At 42.2% G+C, this 24,413-nt stretch overlaps 1 protein-coding gene across 1 annotated transcript in view; it reads right to left on the reverse strand.

The window, feature by feature from the left end:
* Positions 1–24,413, reverse strand: part of CD81 (CD81 molecule) — a 44,589-nt gene that overhangs the window by 14,835 nt on the left and 5,341 nt on the right. Inside the window, exons 2-4 of the mRNA XM_075837616.1 lie at positions 3,366–3,480; positions 1,419–1,516; positions 493–567 (exon numbers count right to left, since the gene is read on the reverse strand). Coding sequence (XP_075693731.1) covers positions 493–567; positions 1,419–1,516; positions 3,366–3,480 — 288 coding nt within the window. The remainder of the gene's footprint in view (positions 1–492; positions 568–1,418; positions 1,517–3,365; positions 3,481–24,413) is intronic.

Here is a 24,413-nt window from a genome sequence, read left to right on the forward strand (position 1 = left end):
CCTGACACCATAATAGGTGCCCATTTTGACCTAGGCTATTGCCCCCCCCTCTTTTCTGTGTATGACAGCAATGCTTACTCATAAGTCTAGGTTTAAAATGAAGAATCTTATGTTTCATACAGAAGGGTGATTTTGACAATCAATCTCTCTCTCTTACCACCCACTGACTATATCCCAAGACCATTATTTAATACTTCTCTATATGGATAGGACCTATTGCACTGTTCATCCAGTTCTTCCGGATTCATGAAAATAATGCATGAAATACAGTAAAGCCTGACACTTACACAAGTAGGACAGTGGGAGAGAGGCATCAGGGGGTATGTTTCTAGCCATTGTAATGGCTGGATGCCCAAATAACAGAATAAAATACTTTCTATTATGTCCATGTGGCATTACGGTTCTTGAAGTCTCCACATGAGGACTTGATTCTCAATTTATATTGCTAAGTCTTTATACAGAATACAAATAAAACTTAATGTGCTCTCTTACCTGTTCTCTGTTCACAAAACCCCAGATGCCAGCAGCTACTTCACATGCGAACAGGATTACTAAACAGGCAAAGAACTGCAGAGACAGAAAGGTGAACAGAGGTGAGGAACTGGAGGATAATAAAAGAGTATAAGGGTCTCTTATGGTATACCCAAAGAGAATGAAACATAATTAAATGAAATACATTTCTATATATCGATTTGGATTATCTAACATTATTAATAATTAGAACTTGTTAATTCTAAGTGACAGGTCCACTTGTCAGCAAGATAGCCTCTTAGAGATATTAGGATTAGCTCACAGGATTATTACGTAGATGGAAGGTGAGAAGGAAAAGGAGCTGAGGTAAGAAAACCGCTGGTCAACCCTGGTGACTCCACATAACCATAGCCTTTTCTGTGTCCATGATTATGGGTTCTGATTATTAGGACATTTTTAATCAAAGGTCTGCTGATAATACATGCCCTTTAGTAACTCATATATGTGGTGATTTATTAAATGGGATGTCCCTGTTTAAAGGGGGGATTCCCTGTTTAGGACCCTATTAGTGGAGAGCACCTAGAACTTAACACGCACTGGAGGACTTGGCACATCTATGCATTACACGGATAGCCCAATGATTTTAATGGGAACACTGCAATACTCCACTTGCCCTGAGGTGGCGATGCAGGGGAATTGAAGGCTGTTCCTCCACTGATTACTACTGATCGCTGGGAAACTTAATAGAGGGTCACCCTGTGCTTATCATCCGGGGACCCTGCTAACAAAAATGAATTGTCTAAAGCAGACAATCGCTTTACGTGAATAAAAGCCACATCTCAATCACTGTGTGTGATCTTCTACCCTACACTGCTGCCTGATCATACCATTACAGGAGCATCCAACAAGAATATGGTGTACTATATATTGTATAGTCCATTTCTTACCGTTCCTAGAAGACACTGGGATTCCTGAATGGCTCCATAGCATCCTAAGAAACCCACAAACATCATGACCGCACCAACTGCGATAATTATATAGATCCCTGAAACAATATTATAAAATAAGGTTATAGTAGAAATAGAAAATTCTGTGGTAGATGACTGTTATTTCAACCAAGTTCTTTTGTAACAGATGACAATCGATCCTATTTTGGTTGGAGTATGATACATTGTAAATGATTAGTTGCAATGGAAGCACATAATTACTCTTCGATCCCTGACATTTAGGGTATGTTCACACGGCAGCCTCCGCTACGGCTGAAATTACGGAGCTGTTCAGGAGAAAACAGCTCCAGAATTTCAGACGTAATGGCATGTGCAGGCGCTTTTCGCTGCGTCCATTACTGACGTAATTGGAGCTGTTTTTCCATGGTGTCAATGGAAAACGGCTCCAATTACTTCTCAAGAAGTGACCGGTACTTCTTTGGCGCGGGCGTCTTTTTTGCGCGCTGTCTTTTGACAGCGGCGCGTAAAAAAAATGACCATCGGCACAGTACATCGTAAAACCCATTCAAATGAATGGGTAGATGTTTGCCGACGTTTTGGAGCCGTATTTTCGGACGTAATTCGAGGCTAAAACGCCCGAATTACGTCCATAAATAGGGCATGTGAACCCAGCCTTAGGCTTTAGGGATATGTCACAGGATGCATAGCCAAAGAGCGATGTGCGATTGTTGTGTTGTACTGATGCATCGCAGTAATGGGAATTATTTTGGCCAGAATGTGACACTCAGCAACGGCAACCTGTGAATCACAATGTAGATGCACACTGCGATGCCGGCAGCACAACACAGCGATCTTTGGCCGAGTGACCTGTGTCATAGCCAAATTCACCATGTAGCCCTAGCCTAAAAGGGACATGTCACCAGGAGAAGTCTTCTTTGGAATTCTGAATCATGCCATATGAATGGTGAACCAAATGGAATTGACAGATAAATGTTCACACCCATTAATTTTACTGTATTCAAACAACCAAATAAGATGTAATATATGGTAAATAACGTTTTCTGAAGAAAACATACATTTTGAGGGTGTCAAAAAAGAGCACCCCATGGCTATTATCTGGGTATACCCAAAAAATGAATGTGGAACTAAAAAGTGAAAATTTGCCTAGAGATTCTCGATCCTGATAACTTCTACAATATCAGTTCACTTACGTGATGTGCTGATGAGATATTAGTATATCTCTCCAGACAGGACTGGCAGAGTAAGTTTTTTTTTACCCTAATTTTATTTTATTTTTCTTATAGTTCAGGGAACTATGTAACAGATAAATGTAGTGGGTGGGTGGACTCATTTTTGTGCAATTTTTTTTTTCATTTAAATCTTCAAGATGAGACATTATGGGCTTATCATGAGTATACTCATCGTTATGTAAGCAATTAGTTTCATATGGTAATGACTGGTCAATAAAATTCGAGCAGAAGATCAAATGTATGAACTAAACCAAAAAATAAATTGGATGAACTAAACCAAAAAATAAATTAAAGAGTGACGTTACATTACAAAAACTTTTGATATGTCAAAGAGACATACCAGAAGTTTTGATTGGTAGGTGTCCATGTTCTGAGCCCCCACTGTCGCTAAAATGAAGGGCGCTCAGCTGAGTGCCCTGCATCTTCAGCTGTGATTGGCGGTTCACGTCAGCCTGAAGACGGTTCACATAGACGTTCTATATGAGCCATCTTCAGCCTTACATACAGTGCCAATCAGAGCTGAAGATGCAGGATGCTCAGCTGAGCGCTTCTGGCCAATCGTTTCAGATGTGGGGTTCTCAGCACCCGGACCCCACCGATCAAAACTACTGATATGTCTCTATGACCTAACAAAAGTTAGAGTACAGTTACTCTTTAAAAGTAGACATATTTACAAATCAGAGCAGTACACACTCACCAATGTAAAAGGTTGCTGGAACTTGCTTGTCCCCAATTTGCTGGATCAGTAGATTGGAGGTCGTAGGCTCATGTCGCAGCCATAGAGCAACACCAAGTATCACTCCTCCTGCCAACTAAGGGAAATATTTGTAATGAATTTAAACTAAAAAATAGGATTTTTAATGACCAATTCCATGGTCCGCGAGCGTTCTTCAAGCTATGTTCCTACATATGTTCCAAGTACATTCTTCGCTATACATAGCAAGAATATAGAAATCAGTAGAAAAACATCCTATTTTTATTAGATTATTTTGAAAATCTCTTTTACAAAGTTTATTGATCTTTGTACCACCAAGAACGAACGATACAGGTCGGGTTGGATTTTTCTGCTGCATAGGGCCCTACTCCACACTCCTATAAATCCATATTATAATCCTTCCCTCAAAATCAGAAGACCAAAGACTTGCGATGAGCTCATTGTGCTTGTAAAAGGCACTGCCAACACCAAGGAACTGTTAAAAAGATTTTGCGCATTAATCTTTCTGACAACAGTGCTAAGCAATATTGTCTGCAAGGGCATAAATGTTCTCAGCAGATTAACCCAGCACTCAGCGCCATAGTCCATTATCAGCCTGTTGGGTGCATGCTAAATATACTCTTATTTTACCTGCTCGTATTGTTTGGCATCTCCTTGGGAGATGGTCATATACTGCGATCACTCGATTTGTGAAAGGATCACTTATATTATCAATAAGAGCCCTTATCTTAAGGTAAGTAAGTTATCCAAGGAAGCTTTTCCATAAAACGACCATTATAGAGAAGGTTCTTTGGATAACTTTATTACTTCTGAAAGGTAAGGGCTCTTACAGGAGTGGGGAAAATATGTTTGGTGTGTTTGCTGCTCCCTAACTGACACCAAATAATTCTTCTTAGTATTTTAAAGACAAAAGCCTGAAGAGCAAATACATATGGAATTGTAGTGCAATATCCTTCCTCCATATTTTGAAGATTGTCCACTGCCAGATACCTATACTCCAGTTTTTTATCTGCCCCTCTCATCTGGGATCTCTCATCTTGGGGTGAAAAAAATGACAACCATTCGCTTAGCATGATTTTGTGGAGCTAACAAGAGATGTCTCAGTTCTTCAATACAATACTGGAACTAAGACGAACATGCGGGGCTGTAGGAGAGGGAGCATGGAACTTTGCATGCAGATGTACATGCTATGTCCAACGAAGACTGGATGAGAGATATCACCTATAGATACTTTTATCCTGATCCTAGAATGACCTCTCTGGGCTGTCCAAATACCATATTACTACTACTCTTCCACCTTGGCCAACCAAGCCACTTCCCTATCAATTATGTGAGGAAAAATGGTAGTGAGAAACCCTCAGGGTGCCACAAAATGGTGCCCACAGCAATTTTATGCCCTGGAGTATCATTGTGAAAAGCTATTTCGGGAGTTGGTAGCAGTGGATGCTATGGAACTTTACATTCGCTCAGAAGCAAAATTTAGGCCCCGTTTACATCCCACTGGGGCTATACATCGGAGGTATACGTCTGGAGTATTCACTGACATATAACTCCGACTAATGCCACTGTAAAGCCAGAGTGTAAAAAAAATAAATCAACATATCGCACAGTATCGTTTTTTTTTTGCTGTGGCCCACTGTATAGTAAAGTGCAGTCTGCTGTAAATAAAATGCATACCACCCCGAGGGAGGCAAAAGGACACCAATTTGGCCTCCGTCGGGTGAATGAGGGCCCAAGTCTACATTCCTGGGAGCATTCCCATTGCGTATTCTGAAAGTTTTTACTAAATGTGATGTGAACGCAGCCTTATATCTTCTTTGCACAAGGTCATCAGAGGCACAAATATTTTTTTACTGACTCAGTTCCTCTTCCTTGGGAAGGAAATCTTAACCTTAGTTTGTTTTTAAGTAAAGAATAGCAGGATCATATCTTCCATTACAAGCAGCAGGAGGTCAAAGAGTCACACAGAAGCAGTTAACCCTGATAGGTTGCGAAGTTCCGGATGCAGCACTTTAAACCCCTGGGAAAAATGTAACCAGATTCCAAATATATATAATAAACTAAAGGAATGACAAGCATCAGCTCACAAAGGTAGCCATGTCCTATAGAAAACACTGGAAGGCTTAGTGCACACGGGGCGGATACGCTGCGTAAAAGCACACACCGTATCCGCCCTGTGCGCCACAGGGAATTCCAGGCAAAAAACCACACCAAACAGTGGTGCCCGGAATGTCCACTGCGGAAAACGACAGCACTTAAGGTCAATGCACACAACGCGTATTACGTTCGGTTTTGCAAAAACGCAGCGTAATACAGTACCAGCATAGACAATGAGATTTCAGGTAATCTCATGTCCATGCTGCGGTATTTTCCGGGAAGTAAATTGACCCGCGGTGCGTATTTTCAAAACCACAGCATGTCAATTTATCTCGCGATTCCGCTTGCGAATTCTATCCCTGTAGTTCTACAGAAACACGCAGCAAAACCCACAGCGTAAAAACCGTACCAAAAAACGTATCAAAATGTACCTTCTGGTACATTTTTTCCCTGCAAATTTATTGCGTTTTCCTGCGGTTTTGCTGCATATTTTCCGCAGCTAAATGCGCAACGTGTGCATGTAGCCCTAGCCAGCATGCTAGCAGGCCGGCCTCCTGGGATGCACCAGCGAAACGCGCGTCGGGTATGGCAGCGGTCTCCCCTCCCGGTCCTGATCTCCTGCTCATTTTCCACTACGTAGGTGTAGGTATACTGCTCATTAGTTTGCCTATGACTGCACTTTGCATGTATTTTATTAGGTATCTATCTGTGCAAATGTACTATGCTTAGCACCTGCCTAAAAATATTGATTTATGCTCTTTGTGGGATCTTGTGACCATTTTAACATCTGGGGGACCAGGCTGCTTTCATGTTCGGATTCCATCTCTTTATGAGGGTTCATTCTTTTTACTGTGTATAGTTGTAATGTGTTTTTTCTGTGTATTTTTGACTGAAATAAAGATTGTTTGTAATTTTGCAAATACTTGGTCGTGACTTTTCTTCTCTCTCTGGTTTATTATATCAGTCACTGTGACCATCGGCACAATTTGGGGCATTGCTCGGTTTGCCTCCTGGGATGACGTTTAATCCCAGGAGAACGCTGCAGTCTGTGACTGGCTGCAGCGGTCACATGGGATGAAACGTCATCCCAGAAGGCCGGCCTGGAGAAAGAGACACAGACTCCTAGGTATGTAAAAGAGTTTTTTTTCCTAAGTCACATGTTTTGCGGCGGAATTGCTGCGAACCCACCGATAAAACGCAACAAATTCAATGGGGAAAACCCGCAACAAATAAGCAGGATTTACGCAAATACAATTGACATGCTGCGGAATAAAATTCCAAACCGCAGGTCAATTTCTGAGCGTTTTTTTTGTGCTCAGTATTTACACAGCGTGTGGATGAGATTTGTTTTATCTCATCCACTTTGCTGCTACTGTATTTGCTGCGGATTTTCCGCAATAAATCCCGTTGCGGAAAATCCGCAGTATTTATGCAACGTATGAACTGACCCTTAGGCCTCGTTTACACAAGCGTGTGCGTTTTGCGCACGCAAAAAATGCGGCGTTTTGTGTGCGCAAAAGGTACATAACAGCTCCGTGTGTCATCCCCATATGATGCGCGGCTGCGTGCTTTTTGCGCAGCCGCCATGATTATGACACTCCGTTTGGATGTTTGTAAACAGAAAAGCACGTGGTGCTTTTCTGTTTTCATTCATCCTTTTCACTGCTGTTGCGCGAATCACGCTGTTCGCACGGAAGTGCTTCCATGTGACATGCGTGGTTTTCACGCACCCATTGACATCAATGGATGCGTGATGCGCGAACAGCGCACAAATATAGAACAGGTTGTGAGTTTTTTGCAACGGACTCACGTTGCACAAAATTCACGGACTGTCTGCACGGCCCCATAGACTATTATAGGTCTGTACGGCACGCGTGAAAATCACACGCGTCGCACGGATGAATAACACGCTCGTGTAAACGAGGCCTAATAGTGAAGGGCTAGTTTATAGCCAAGAACAGGCAATTCCATGTATAGCAATTGCCAAATCTACAATTATTGGTACCGCTACCTTTGGCTCAGGCCTGGACAAATAAAAAAAAAAAAAGTCACATAAGGTTTGCAGAACAGTTTCCGTTTAGGGTGCAGTCACACGGCAGATTTTGTTGCAAACTTTCTGCAAATGAAAATCAGTTCCATACATCTGAATAAAGCTTGCAGAAATCCATGCCCCTGCTGCAGAAACAACCACATTCAGATGTATGGAACTGATTTTCAGTCGCACAAAAGTTTCTGCAAAAAAAATCTGCTGTGTGTGACTGCGCCCTAAATTGTAGTGATAGCATTGTCCTCTACTCTACTAGCAAAAACGCTGTCAACAAACTTCCCCAGTTGTAAGAGCAAGCTATCCACTTCCCCAGTAGACACACCAACCGCCCCCCACTTCATTCATATTCACAGCAGACCCCTCCACGTACATATAGAAAAGGGATTGTCCTAATGGGACCACTAAGTGGGTTGAATGTTTGAATCCAGGGGTGTAGCTATAAGGGGTGAAGAGGTAGCAGTCACACCCTGGCCCTGGTGCCTAAAGGGGTCCACATGCTCCTCTTTCATATAAGAAGGCACAAGTCTGGCACATGGTAGGTGGGGGGGCCTTGTTACAGATTTTGTATTGGGGTCCAGGAGCTTCACGTTACACCTCTGCTTGAATCACTTAGGGCTTACTCAGATGAACGTTGACTACGTTCGTGTGACGGCCGTTTAAACAACGACCATCACACGGACGCATGTATTTCAATGGGGTCTCTTTCACGGCCGTTGTTTCAACGGACCGTGTGAAGGGTCCATTGAAAAATAGAACATGTTCTATTTTCTTCCATTTTCTCGGATACTTCCCTAGACTCAAATCTATCAGGATCCGTGAAAAACGGGACCCGCACAGGGGCAACGCGGCCGCGAAAAATGGCAGTTTTTCACATCTGAGTTTCCCCACGTTCGTCTGAATAAGCCCTTAATCTAACACAAATCTTCTGCCTCATGAAGCTAACCCGGCCGGTCAACTCTATTCATACTCGTAGATGGCCGCTCATATACTTGAATTACCAAATCTGGTGTGCATGAAGATAGTTTTCCGTTGCGGAAAGAAGAGCAGAAAGAAGAGCAGAAAGTCAATACTTACATTCATTGGTGTTGCCATAGCAATGCGCCCCTGCTCCCCACCTCTGGTCTCAATGCAACCTGGCCTACTGTGATGACGCTGCAACCCATGTGACTGCTACAGCCGGTGATTGGCTGCAGCAGTCACATGGAATGAAACGTCATCCCAGGAGGCCAGCAGTCTGGGAAAAAGCTGGTGGAACAAGGAGCCGTTGCTATGACAACACCAGTTAAGGTAAGTATCATCCTTTTTTTCTGCTCTGCTTTCAGCAGCGGCAATTCCGTACAAAATTCTGATTTGCCATCTTTGTGGCAAAATCGCAGCTTTACCGCTGCAAAAATGGCAACATTTGCTATTTTTTGCATCTTTTACCGTCCCAATGAACTCAATGGGGAGAAACCGCAGCAAAAGTGCAACGATTCCGCAGCATAAATGCTGCGGATTAAAAATCTGTACCCCAGGTCAATTTATGCATGTTTTCGTAGTGGGGCTTTTCCCGCAGCGTGTTCATGAGATTTGTTCTCCTTTTGTACTATAATACGCTACAGATTTTCCGCAATAAAATCCATTGCAGAAAATCTGCCCCATGTTCACATCCCAAACACTGCATGTGGCGTAGATCATTGCGCACTAAAATTAAATGTCATGTGCACTTAGTCTTTTCTTAATTTTTGGAAGGTTATTGTATAAGTAAGGCTTTCTTCACATCAGCGTTGGTTTCCGCTGAGGGGTTCCATCTGACCTTTCCGTCGGGGAAACACCTCAATGGAAAGCTAAACGGAAACCATAGATTCCGTTTGCATTACCATTGATTTCAATGGTAATGCTTCCTTTACTAATGGTTTCCGTTTGTCACCGTTGTGTAAGGTTTCTGTCTTTTTGACAGAATCAATAGCGCAGTCGACTGCTACGCTGATGTGAACAGGCCCTAAACAGGCAAAAAAATCCCATAAATTAAAATACTCCACATCACTTCTTAGGCTATGTTCACACAGAGTATTTTGACGAGTTTTTTGACGCGGAAACCGCGCCAAAAAGCTCGTCAAAGACGGCCCGAAAATGTCTCCCGTCGATTTCAATGGGAGGCGGGGGCGGTTTTCTCCCGCGAGCGGTATAACCGGCTCGCGGGAGAAAGAAGCGACATGCCCTATCTTCGGGCGTTTCCGCCTCTGACCTCCCATTGACTTCAAACGGACTTTTGAGGCAGAAATTCTGCCTGCAAAATACTCCGTGTGAACACAGCCTAACATCTAAAGATACATTGTATTCATGTATTGAAAAGAGCTCCAATAAAAGGAAGGTGAACCGGCAGTCACTGTAAGGGCGGATTCACACGAGCGCGTGCGTTTTGCGCACGCAAAAAACGCGGCATTTTGCGTTCGCAAAAGGCACTTAACAGCTCCGTGTGTTATGTTCATATGGATGCGCGGCTGCGTGCTTTTTACGCAGCCGCCATTATTATGACACTCCGTTTGGATGTTTGTAAACAGAAAAGCACGTGGTGCTTTTCTGTTTTCATTCATCCTTTTCACAGCTGTTGCGCGAATAATGCGCGTCCCACGGAAGTGCTGATTTTCACGCACCCATTGACTTCAATGGGTGCGTGATGCGCGAAAAACGCCGAAATATAGAACCTGTCGTGAGTTTTAAGCAGCGGACTCACTCAAAAATCACGGACAGTCTGCACTGCCCCATAGACTAACATAGGTCCGTGTGACACGTGTGAAAATCACGCGGGTTGCACGGACGTAAATCACGTTAGTGTAAATCCGACCTAATAACGTCTCTATAACAAACCTGACCATTGAGCATGTTTTACAAAAACACAGGAAATAACTTAAGAAAACAGGAAGAGCAGAAGTGTCAGAAAGATAGAGATAGGATGTAACGCAGGGACTGGTCTATAACTATACATTAGAACACCACACCTTGTATAAACTATTAGTTATTATTACTATATTATTACCCGGCCTATACTAAATCCAGGAAGTGGGGGATGGGTAGGTTCATTTTATACATTGTGAAGGAGCAACACCTAAAAAATCTGGGGGGCATCAGTGTATTGCACTCTGGGGGCATCTGAGGCATTGTGTGTGTCTCTTTTGTCTTCCTGTCAGCAGATGCAGGCTGTTTTAAGATAATCAGTGTCTGCTGCTTCATAAGAAAAAAAACTGGCTAGTGGCAGCCTGTAATCTGCTGACAAATATATAATCAACAATATGAAATAAATGTTACACTGGTATGTGACACTTCTATTTCATAACCAGGATTATATAATACTTAAAAAAGTCTGTCTACCATGACAGATTCTATTTATACCCTTAGACCTTGTTCACACAGTGCAGATTTGATGAAAATTTTGCATGTATTTTTAAGCCAAAACCAGGAACAGAACCTAAACAGAAGAAATATATAAAGGAAGGCCTTAAAGTGTTTTCTCTCCAGGATCCAATTCTGGTTTTGGCTTAATAAAATGCATGCAAAATCTGCATTGTGTGAACAAGGTCTTATAGTATTTCCCCGTATACATGCAGTATATTTTCTGTGATTCTGAATACACAAGCCTGCAAAAAAAACAAAACAAAACACATTTCCTGTTAAATACCCTGGAAAAGTTCTCTGGTCATGTGACGTGTCAAGCTCGCCCTAAAGTTAATTATAATAAAATAAACAGACCAACTATTGTTTCAAGGAATAATAAGTATCTCAGGGCTACATGTAGCTGTTCTCAAAAACAAAAGCCAAGGAGTAAAGAGTTGCCATGGCCAAGTATCCACTCAAACCAAAACTTGACTTGTAAATTAATACCTCCCAAATGTCCCGGATTCAGCAGGACAGTCCCGGATTTCGTGCGGTGTCCCGCTGTCCCGGACTCCTGGTGTCAACTGTATCTGCGTCCTCAGTGGCACCTTCAGGTGCGGATCCTAGGACAAGACCGTTGCCGACGCTCTGGCTGGGGATTCCGCTCCTAGAGCGAACCCCTGACGTCACTGTCCATATACATCAAGGGCTTCCCCGGGCTCAACGCTTAAAGTATCCCCGGCCACAGCGTGGATGATGCTCTGGCTGGGGATTCACCCCTAGTGGGAGTCCCAATGGCTAAAGGGGGGGGGGGGGGTAGTGCTATCTACATGGGGTGTGGCACTATCTTTAAGGGGGTGTGGCACTATCTACATGGGCACTGTGACACTACCTACAGGGGACACTGTGGCGCTATCTACATGGACACTGTGTGTGGCACTATCTACATGGGAACTGCGGAGATATCTACGTGGGCACTGGCACTTTATATGTAGGCATTGGCACTAGGGGCAGCCAAGGGGGCATTATACTGTATGGGGGCAACTAAGGAGGCATTATACTGTATGGGGGCAGCTAAGGGAGCATTATACTGTATGGTGGTAGCTAAAGGGGCATTTTACTGTATTGGGGCAGCTATGGGGGCTTTATACTGTATGGGGAAGCTATAGGTGCATTATACTGTATGACGCAGCTGTGTGGGAATTATAGTGTATGGTAGCAGCTAAGGGGGCATCATACTGTATGGGGGCAGCAATGCGGGCATTATACTGTATAGGTTAATCTATAGGGGCATTATACTGTATGGGGCAGCTGTGGTGGCATTATACTGTATGGTGGCAGCTATGGGGGCATTATACTGTATGGTGGCAGCTAGAGGGCATTATACTGTGTAGCGCAGCTATTTGGCATTATTCTGTGTGGGAGGCACTATGGGAGGATAATATTGTGTGGGCTGAACTGGGGATAGGGTGGGATTAAAGGCGTGGCTTTAAAGGAAAAAAAATTGCCACGGCACACTACGGTTGTCCCTCTTTGCGATACTTGAAAGCTATGTAAATGATTTAAAAGGGAACACCTTTATTTTACTAAACTTCACCTTTGCCTATGAATAATACTCAAACGTACATTCCACCGACCAGTTCACTCCTGAATCCGGAGACACATTAAAACAATGTAAAAACAGGCAGAAGTGTTATCCATAGCATCAAGATTCCAAGAGCAGCTTAGAAATGCAAGCATCTTTGAGATGGCTCCAACCTCAACCTGAAGCAAAACTACAACTCCCAGCATGCCCTGACATATGAAGACTGGAGACCACTGCTGAATTATTTTTAGAAAGTACTTGATGCCTGGTTTATTTATTGAAGTGTAACCGCAGTTAGTAAATTAAGTTTACTGGCCATATACTAGAGATTTTGGAGGAAATAAAAAGGCAGATTTAGACCAGTGAGAGTCGGCACCTTTTCATTACACAAACGAGCGTGACAGTTGCCGGCTGAAGGCAGATTCCTGTGGAAAACGTGATTTGCCGTGTTGGATATTTTCAGGCATTGTCAGGTGCGTTTCTGTGAAAGTCGTTAATGTCAAACTAAAGATCAATAGAAGCCTTGACTTAAGGCAGAGATCATTTGGCTTGTTTTAACTTACCGCGCTCTCGTCCAAGACAACAACCTTCACAGACCAACCATGAACAAAAAGTCATTCAGAAAACGTCCGTCTGAAATCACTAATTTATGGCCAGATTTAAGACCGTATCCTACTTATTTGAGGCTCCCTAAAGAGGAGCTGTCACCTCTCCTGACATGTCTGTTGTAATAAATACTTGTTTCCCACACAAAATAACAATCTGAAGCATCTTTTCTTAGAACTATACGTTGTGTAGTTCCTCGGTTATTCCCACTAAAATTTATAAATAAATTGAAAACTGGGTGTTACCAGTCGGGGGTGTGTCTGAACATAGACTGACATGTCCAATCAGTGATGACAGAGTTAGATTGTGTAGGAATATACCCCTTTAACAAATGGAATGGTAACAGCCAGCTGTCAATCTTTTAAAAAATTTCTGGGAGGAATAACAGAGGTAAGGCACAAAGTGCTAAGAAGATATGTTAAATATTTTCCAGAATTGTTATTTCATTTGGAATACAAGTGTATACCAAAATAGACATGTCAGGAGAGGTCACAGGTTCTTTTTAAAGAGGTTATGAGATGGGATAAAATTGATGCCCTATCCCATCTGATTAGTGAGTGTTCGACTCTCGGCACCCCTGCCGATCCAGGGAGGGCTGCGTCTGCTTAATTCCTTACACTGGTCCATACTATACAACGCAGTTATACTTGTAGCGGTAGGGCACAGTATTACAGCCTTTTCCTATTCAAGTGAATGGATCATCAATTTTATCTCACCGCACAACCCTTTTAAAGGGTAAATAAACTTTGTCATAGTGACATGTCAGAAGTTTTGATTGGTGTGGGTCCGAGCACTGAGACCCCCACCGATCGCTAACACAAAGGAGCAGAAGCGCTCGGATGAGCGCTGTGCCGCTTCGGTTCTAATCGGCTTTCCATGCACCACTTGCTCGGCTTTCCGAGGAAAGCTGATCAGAAATGAAGAGGCACAGCTCTCACCCAAGCATTTCTGCTGGTTCATTTTAGCGATTGGTGGGGGTCTCAGTGCTCGGACCCCACCGATCAAAACTTCTGACATGTCACTATGACATGTCAAAAGTTTTTTGAAAGTTTAGATACCCTTTAAAGTGTGCGATCTTAGGGCACCTCCTTTCCGGGTTTCCCCCAATAATAACTACTTTATTTTCTGCATGGGGTTGGTCTTATCTGCTCAGTCATCTTTATAAAAAGCTAGATCCCTCAGCTAGATCCTGTATTATTCAGCAGATGCCTCATTTCTAGAAGATGGGATGATCATGACAAGCTCTGTGCGGGCAACTTGCGACTCATGATTAAGACAAAGGCAGGTAGTATGAGACCACGGAAGAATATAATTCACATGGCAGTTTCCCAATAAAGATTTTTTTGAGAAGGAAAGCTGACCCAGAGTTTAATTTTAACCACCTAACCAAACTAGTACACCGACCATTGTCCCCACAGGATGCAATATTCCCTGATAGGATGTGGCTTTATCTCCACTGCATGCTCTAGTAGGATACACTCTCAGTCGTCCTACATAAGAGGGAGCATAGTGTTCAACCCCCTTACATACTATCAGCTGGCAGCCAATCATAGTGGATACCAACCAAAACCTGCACCATGTTTACTGGGACTTTAATACATTATAAGAAAAAATTGAAGAACCCAAAAGTTTTATAAAACTTTCCTACATTCTGCTGACAGATCTGCCGGACAAGAGTGAAGAACCTCAGGAGGACAATTCCTTAATATAGTCTTTACAATGGCTCCAAAGATGGAGCTTTACTTCAAGTTTAGGTAACTGCCTTCGTTTATTCTACTGCCCTAGGGCGTAACTAGAATTCATAGGGCCCCATAGCAAAATAAGAGGGGCCCCCACCACCTGGTGACAGGAAACTCTATAAAAGAGAACCCGCATATTAGTGCTAGATGGAGAAAAAAAAACACCAACTTCTTATCCTCCACAAAACGGAACAATGTTCTTGTACCTGAGTGGGCCGCACCAACCTCCGGGCCCATAACAGCTGCTACGGCTATAGTTACGCCCATCACCATAGACCTTACTTTTATCATTCAGATCAAGGGGAAATGGGAGAAGAGTTCTTATGTATAATTGTTAAAACTGTTGGATTCCATCTGCTAAGTTTAGTTTGCTGCCTGCCAAGACTTTGATACCGATGCTTGTGCGATTAATGCAGGTCCTACTGGCTGCAGCTGTCTATATCTCTTTACTGCCAAGAGCAAGCTTTACAAACCGGCCCAACAGCAGAAACTTACGAACCGTCTTCCGAGTGTCTATAAAAAGACTGAGCGGTAACATAAGGAATGTGGTTGATGGAGCCCCTCGAAGCTGGGAAAGGAAGGGTGCGGCCCCCAGCAGACAGAAAAAGTATACACAAGAATGCTGAGTAGACGTTGGAAATGCATTAGGACAAAGAGGAAATGAGGAAAAGAGACATTCTGGATTCAAGATGATGTAAAATGTATTCCACACACTCCTAAACAACTGCTTCTCATTAAAATAACAAATTTACTTGGTCGAAAAATCTGAGAAAAAGCAGCAGGAAAAAAGTTGTATCCTGTCCACTGTATAACTTGCCCACTTGCCATTATCGGTGTCATAAGAACTGGCACAGCTACTGAGCTTTACTACCCAGCAGACTGGCGCTAGGCTGTAACTGGCCATCAGGCTAATGTAACTGCTAGTTTTTTGTGGTTTTTTTTCACTATATAATACCTGCCAAACTAACGATATTTTCCACAAGCTATCAGGTTGGGCACAACATAACAAGAATATACTTTTGCCTCTATACCGGACCACACATGAAACATTGCATATACTTTTTGGGCAACTGTGTAGGAGGAAGGACATACAGAGACATTTCGAATGATCTTTTTATACCTAGGTCTGTAACCGCGACAAGGGGTCGTCCTCTGAGTTTAGCGGAAAGAAGGTTTTAACATCATTAGAGATGGAAATTCTTTACTGTAAGAGCAGTGAGACTAAGATGTTGTGACTCATTGAGGGGCCTGAATGCCTTTCTTGAGAGATATAATATTACAAGTTATAGGTACTAGATTTCTGGAGATGGGATGTGCCATTAATGTCCAATGACTATGAACTCTACTGACACTGAGAAAGAAAAATAGATGCCTTGTTCTTTTTGTCAGTGGAAATGTAGCCTTGTATTCGCAACTACTCTCTATTCAAGCCTATGAGAGATATACATTAGTTCATTACAAACCACAGAAAAAGGGACATAAATTACTATTAAAAAAAAATCACATAAAAAAGGCCATACTTACTTATACAAGGGCAGGCTCGATCACCAGCTCCCAGCAGGATACAGACGAGCACAATGCCACATGGAGGAAGGTTGCACAGTTTCAAAATACTGATGAACAACCACTCTCATCTGCTATTTATGAGGGGGAGGCTGCTTAGTATTATCAATGCACACAGATAAAGCTTATACAAGGGTGCCAGTCACACGGTTACATGTAGTGCACCACGCCGGATTTCAGCCTATTATTCATGCCCGTACTATTAGATTAGGCAGGCTGCCCAGCACTATCTAAATGCACCTCCTTAAAAAGCCTGGCTGCATCCTGAAAAAATATACATGATAAACATGAGGTATTCGTTTATATTTTGGCCAAAATATGCAAGCTCGCAACCCGTGTCAAGGGTCCTCATCGTCTTGCAAGATGAGACAATGAGGACCCCTGATGATGAGGATCCTTGATATGGGTTACGAGCTTGTGTATTTTGGCCAAAATATCAACTAATAACTCATATTTATCATGTATATTTTTTCAGGATACAGCCTGGCCTTATAATGTTGGGGGAGAATGGGGTGTCGGTACTTTGTGTGGTGCACCTAGATAGTGCTGGGCAGCCCACCTAATCTAATAGTCTGGACGTGATTAATAGGCTGTAAGCCCTAACGGCACACTAGACCTAACCATGTGACTGGCACCCTTATATAAGCTTTATCTGTGTGCAGTGATAATACTAAGCATCCACCCCCTCATGAATAGTAGGTGCGAGAGTGGATATCATCAGTATTTTTCACCAGTGCAAACTTCCTCCATGTGGCATTGTGATTGTCTGCATCCTGCTGGGAGCTGGTGATTGAGCCTGCCCTTGTATCAGTTAGTATTGCCTTTTTTTTTCAATCTGTGATTTTTTTAATATACATTAGTTGAGTTCTATATATAACAGCTTTGTACAAGATGTGGGTAAACCATGCCACTCTCTCACCGCCTTGCCGTTTCAAGGGCTAAAATGTAACAGTTAGGCCAGATTCAGACAAACAAGTACAAACTCGGACGTGAAAAACTAACTATTTTTCACGTCCGAGTTGTACCCGTGCGGGTCACGTTTTTACGGATCCCCATAGACTTGAGTCTATCGAGGGATCTGTGAAAACGGAAGAAAATAGGACATGTTCTATTTTTCAATGGACGGCCCCATTGAAATACATGCATCCGTGTGATGGCCATGTGTATAAGAAAATAAGCTGCAATATTTATATCATCCCATAGGACTTCTCTGAATGCAAATACTCAAGGGTGTACTTCTATCGCAAATAAAACTATTTTTGGAATCTTAGTCTGTTCTGCATAAGTTTCTTTGCTGCATAGTATGTTGTCAGAGGTCACATGGGCTGCAGCATCATCACGGGAGGCCAAACTGCATTGACAGCGGAGTATACATGACAATGGCCCGAAGCAAGTACAGACTTTTTTTTACAAGCGCTGGGTTTCCGCAGCAGAGATTCTGCCTGAAAAACTGCACCACAATTTTGTGCGTTTTTTCCGGTGAAATCTGACTGCAGGTTCTAGGTCGGATACGCTGCGTACTTTTACGCAGCGTATTGGACCCGTGGGAACCCAGCCGAATACTTGGGTCACTCTCAGTCTGTCACTGCCAAATATCCAAATAAGACATGAATTTAAAAAGTTTGTAGTTTGGTTAGTTCAACAATAAGAACTAAAGAAAACTCTTGGGGAGGCAATTATTGAAAAAACGAAGCATAACCACAATGAAACTGCTATATGTTGACTCACCCTTAGGCCACTTTCAAACAGCAGTATTTTGATCAGTATTTTTCACCAGTATTTGGTAAGCCAAAACCAAGAGTGGAACCAATAGAGAAAAAGTGTAATTGAAAAATCTCTACCTCTTCTGTGTTTTGGAACCACTCCTGGCCTTGGCTTACAAATACTGATGCAAAATACTGAGCAGAATACGGACGTGTGAAAATGGATATTTTCACAGTTTTTCCACAATTAGCTTTGATTGCTACAAGTTGCTGCTTCTTTTTGGATTCAAGCTGCGCTCCCCTGAAATAGCCGGGGGGGGGGGGGGGGGGTGAGACAAATCAATTCAGTAGTGGAAATGAGGAGGATGATTTCATCGAATGAAGACTGTAAAAACTTTGGAGATGACAGCAGGAGGGGCATTCATACAAATACAATTTTGTCACATGCTGGATACAGCTGCATGATTTAGACCAGTATGAAAGACAACAGGCAGTACCACTCACCAATATGTCAAGGACTTACGTATTGCATTAATTAAAGGGATTCTTTACTTTTCTTATAACTATGGCTCATATATGAAGTGTGGATCTCAGCAGCTGCAGGGTGAAACAGTGGTTATTTACCAGTTGTGTACCAGTCAGTTCTTGTTCATTGATCTTTATGTACATACAATATCTATAATTAAGTAAATAAAAAGTTACTTCCTTCTGCAGACGCCGACCTACCAACCTAGAGCTCGTTTATAGAAATGTAACTTTTTAGATTGCCTATTAAGAAATGTAGAATTTTTTTACATAAGCGAGCACCTTTAAAATTTTGTGCCCCTCATTATACTAGCAAATGATAAACGTGTAACCCTGCATTTACGGAGTTTTAGTAAAGCTGTTTCTCAATATATCAATTTCAAAAAGTTTTAATCCTAGAAAACTCCTTTAATCAAAGGACTGCTAGGACTACATGGCAACTTTTTGCAATGTATTTTTGGTTCTCAAAAGGGTAGAAATTGTGAGTTTGCTGACAGCCTGAATGGAAGCCATAAGGAATTTGGTTTCCCTATACACTGCCGTACCCTAATAGCAGATATTATTTCCAACAAGAAGTTATTTTTAACTTTAGAAGTCACTTTTAAGTGGCTCAAACATGTTAGAACAAAATAAATCTCTATTATACTTACCTTTTCCCACACTGCTGGTCAATCTGATCCCCCACCGCTTTCAGTAGACATCACAGGGTGTGACATGTCGCCCAGCACCACATGACTGCGACAGGAAATATATGCCCACCACAGTGAGGCATTGATGAGCAAAGCACAATCGCACCAGAATGCAATGGATGACAAGCGCAGTTGAAACGGTCGGAAATGTGTTGATGTAAAAGTCGAGTATATTAGACATTTTTTTTTAAGTTTAAAGTATCAGTTCCTCAAAAACCCCTTTAAAGGGAACCTGCCATATTGAACTTACTGTCCAATCTGCAGGCAGCAGGTTATAGAGCAGGATTTATTGAGTAGATTGATGTATAGTTTGCGGGAAAAGATTAACTTAATTTATTGATTTAAATCATTGCTCACTCTGGACTTCAGTGTCCAGTGGGCGGTGCTACTCAATGATAGACAGCCTTCGCTCTATGAGCACACAGAAATAACTGTCAATCACTAAATAGAACCGCCCACTGCACTCCTAAGCCTAGAGTAAGCAATGATTTCAATAATTAAATTACAAGTTATACTGAATCTTTTCCAACAAATATCAATATACTCAGCTCCCCATGCTCTATAACATGCTGCTTGCAGATAGGACAGTAAGTATAACGTAACACGTTCCTTTTAAGTACAGTGTGGATAAATAGATGGATTTTAAAGAGTGCTCCGAAATTACATACATAGATCTGATTTTACTATATACGCGTGCTGATTTCCTGAGATAGTCCCTGTTATAATACAACTGTGAAATAAACATAGGTGGAATATATTATGTAGTGAAAGAGGAACATGACCGTTACTAGTAGGAGACAGATGTTTTAGGCTGTTGATAAAATTTTGTTTATCTGTAATGAAGTTTGTTAGTTTATTCAACCAAAAATAGACACAGCTCATCATCACTGCTAGCTGATGTGCATGAATATCATTATTTTACATTTCTATGGAATATGTTGGTGCTATATGGTGTGATTGTTATATAAATGACTTGTGCTCCCATTATTTAGAGGGGCCTCTTGAAAATAAGCTGACCGCAGGCTATCCCTCTGTTGGGACCCTAGTGACCCTATTGATTGACTGTCAATAAGTGTTTAATTCCCCTGCAGTGCCACCACAGGAGGAAAGAAGCATTACATGCTGGCCATTGAAACCAATGATCTGCCAGTGAACAGGGTCCGCAAGAGAGACAGCTTTTTGTAGCTGCTTTTCACTCTAGCTTCACTTATGAATAAAGCACCATTGTCTGATATTAGGAGTTGTCTGGAATTGGAAAAATAAGAAGACCCTTTTTTCTAATCCCAGACAACCCCATTATCTCAGAATGCCATAATATAGTACACCGTGCTTCAAATTATTATGCACATTGGATTTAAGTGTCATAAACATTTAATTATTAGTTTTTCAATTAAACTCATGGATGGTATTGTGTCTTAGGCTGGGTTCACACGACCTATTTTCAGACGTAAACGAGGCGTATTATGCCTCGTTTTACGTCTGAAAATACGGCTGCAATACGTCGGCAAACATCTGCCCATTCATTTGAATGGGTTTGCCGACGTACTGTGCAGACAACCTGTAATTTACGCGGCGTCGTTTGACAGCTGTCAAACGACGACGCGTAAATGGACTGCCTCGGCAAAGAAGTGCAGGGCACTTCTTTGCCACGTAATTTGAGCTGTTCTTCATTGAACTCAATGAAGCACAGCTCAAGATTTACGAGCGTCTCAGAGCGTCTCAGACGCCTCGTAAATTACGAGGAGCATTTACGTGTGAAACGAGGCAGCTGTTAACTGTCTGTCTTTTCACACGTAAATGCCTCTCAGCATGTGAACATACCCTTAGGGCTCTTTGGATCATTGCAATCAATCTCAGACACCTGTGATAATTACTTTGCCATGTGTGCCCAATCAAAGGAAAACTACTTAAGAAGGACGTTCCACATTATTAAGTAGGCCACAGGTTTCAAGCAATATGGGAAAGAAAAAGGATCTCTCTGCTGCCGAAAAGCGTGAAATAGTGCAATACCTTGGACAAGGTATGAAAACATTGGATATTTCAAGAAAACTTAGGCGTGATCATCGTACTGTGAAAAGATTTGTGGCTGATTCAGAGCACAGACGGGTTCGTTCAGATAAAGGCATAATGAGGAAGGTTTCTGCCAGACAAATTAATAGGATTAGGAGAGCAGCTGCTAAAATGCCATTGCAAAGCAGCAAACAGGTATTTGAAGCCGCTGGTGCCTCTGCAGTCCCGCGAACCTCAAGGTGTAGGATCCGCTAGAGGTTTGCAAGTGTGCATAAAGCTATTATTCGGCCACCCCTAAACAATGCTCACAAGAAGAAACGGTTGCAGTGGGCTCAGAAATACATGGACTATTTTTCAAACCGTGTTGTTTAGTGATGAGTGCCGTGCAACCCTGGATGGTCCAGATGGATGGAGTAGTGGATGGTTGGTGAATGGCCACCATGTCCCAACAAGGCAGCGACGTCAGCAAGGAGGTGGCGGAGTCATGTTTTGGGCTGGAATCATGGGGAGAGAGCTGATAGGCCCCTTTAGGGTCCCTGACGGTGTGAAAATGACCTCTGCAAAGTACGTAGAGTTTATGACTGACCACTTTCTTCCGTGGTACAAAAAGAAGAACCGTGCCTTCCGTAGCAAAATTATCTTCATGCATGACAATGCACCATCTCATGCTGCAAAGAATACCTCGGTGTCATTGGCTGCTATGGGCATAAAAGGAGAGAAACTCATGGTGTGGCCCCCATGTTCCCCTGACCTCAACCCTATTGAGAACCTTTGGAGCATCCTTAAGCAAAATATCTATGAAGGTGAGAGGCAGTTCACATCAAAACAGAAGCTCTGGGAGGCTATTCTGACATCCTGCAAAGATATTCAAGCAGAAACTGTCCAAATACTCACAAATTCAATGGATGCAAGAATTGTGAAGGTGATATCAAAGAAGGGGTCCTATGTTAACATGTAACTTGGCCTGCTAAGTTTTTTTTGATTGAAAGAGCTTTTGATTTCTGTAAATATGACCTCCTGATGCTGCAAATTCAACAAATGACCATTCTAGTTCTCTTTACAACCTTTAAAATGTTTTGATCTCTGTTGTGCATAATAATGTGAAACAGTGCATTTTGAGTTATCATTAGGAGATTTGTTCAATAAAATTTGCATTATACTCCAACGGTTGATGGCTTGAAGATTATACTGACTGTCATTTGCATCGACTATTTAGGAAAATCAGCGAAAAATAACATTTGCATAATAAATTGGAACGTGGTGTATTTGAAGATTTTTTTCTAAACAAGACAACCCTTTTAGGCAACTTCCATGAGCTCAAGTGGGAGTGTAGATTTATTGAATACAAACCTTCACATTAAACAGGTTTTATAAGATAATAAAATAAGTGGCCAAAGGGTGGAGGTGGAAGGAACAACCAACTGTGGGCAGGACTGGAGCAGCGACGATGGAATGCTGGGGGTCTGTCCGGTGAGTAACGTCTTTTTTTATTGTTTTATTGCATTTCTCTTCCTTGGCTACTTATTTTTTTAATTAACTCGGAAAACTCCTATAATATGAGAGTTTATCTTTGGAAAATCTAGACAGTGAAAAATGATGTTTCGCCTTGGAGACGCTCATTGGTACTGCATATTCACCATGCTCAATGGCTACTGATCTTAATACAAAATGGAATTTTTGAAAGTTTTTGAAATATTACTTCATTAATTTAAGGTATCCAACCCATATTATCCATGTAAAAGTAGCTGCCCCATTAGTTATACAAATAAAAGGGGTTCAAGTGAATGGGGTTGAACTGCAACAATAGAATACATGGACAAGACATCTTTCTATCTTTAGGGCACATTCAGATGTGGCGGAATTGCTGTGGAATTCCGCTGCGGACAGTCCGCAGTGGAAATCCTTAGCAGACAGTTTGTCCATTGGTTTCTACACCTTTTTAGTTATCTTCGTGGAGACGTTGCAGAAAACTCCACTGCGGACCATAGGCTGCGGTGCGGAATTTTCAGTGCGCGCAATGCACTGTCTGTTGCGGAGAAGAAGCGGAATTTCACTGCGTATTTCAGCCTTTGAAATGCAAAAACTGAAATCTGTGACAAGTCCGCTGTGTTTTCTGCACCGTCTGAATTACCTGTCAAATATGCAAATGTTGGTGCAGATTCGTTGCGTAATTGCCCCAAATCTGCTCCTACATTTGCAGCGGAAAAATTCTGCCACGTCTGATCGTGCCCTTATACAACCACTTTAATAAAGTTTCTTCAAGAACACTTCCACTGCCAACCTTTGTAAATTACTCTGAGGACGCAGCAATGACTAATCCAAAAAGTCATAAAACAAATGTAAATGGGACTGTCACAAAAAAGCTAAATGAGCACGGTCAGCTTTTTCTGACCTTCCCATTCTATTCTATGGAGAGTGACAGTGCATGCTCAACCTGCTCTCCGGCCAAGAACAGGGGTTAGGAGCCCCTCTTTTTTGTCAATGGTGGGGTTCCCAGAAATTGGACCCCCACATAACTTACTTTTATAACATGTCTGGGTTGTTGAGAACAACTGATTAAAAAAATAAAAAACATTCAGTGTGACACATATGCGAGAAATAAGAAACTACATAAACAGTAATTTTCTAAAATAAATTTAAAACCACAGACTCTCTCTTCACAAGTTGTAACAAGCCAAATCGGAAAAATCGGACATCTCAAGCTCCACTGAAGTCTCCACTAGTGGGGTTCCCTGTCTGAAACATACGGAGAGAAATGTTCATCTGGCCCGTGCAGGAATGCCAGCACTCCCAGGGTTATTTAGCAGAGATGTCCAGGCCGGGTACCATAACCACGCCTACTGAATCACTGCAATATTAATGGTGGACCTCAGCTATGGACAATGAACTATTCACATATGTCTTATTTGTACTATTTCATGTAGTGGGTGAGACCCACACAAACACTTTCGAAGCCACAAGTTATTACATGCCATATCCCACTCCTTTTGACAGGTCAAAGAATTTGCTGTCCTCAGCAGGGCAGACAAAGAGCACAAGAGAAAGCTCCTACCACAAGAGGAAAGTGTGAAATTAATATATATAAATATGAAATAGAAAAATAGTCCATCCA

This window comes from Rhinoderma darwinii, chromosome 9 (genome assembly GCF_050947455.1).
Source record: "Rhinoderma darwinii isolate aRhiDar2 chromosome 9, aRhiDar2.hap1, whole genome shotgun sequence".
Classification (NCBI taxonomy): domain Eukaryota; kingdom Metazoa; phylum Chordata; class Amphibia; order Anura; family Rhinodermatidae; genus Rhinoderma; species Rhinoderma darwinii.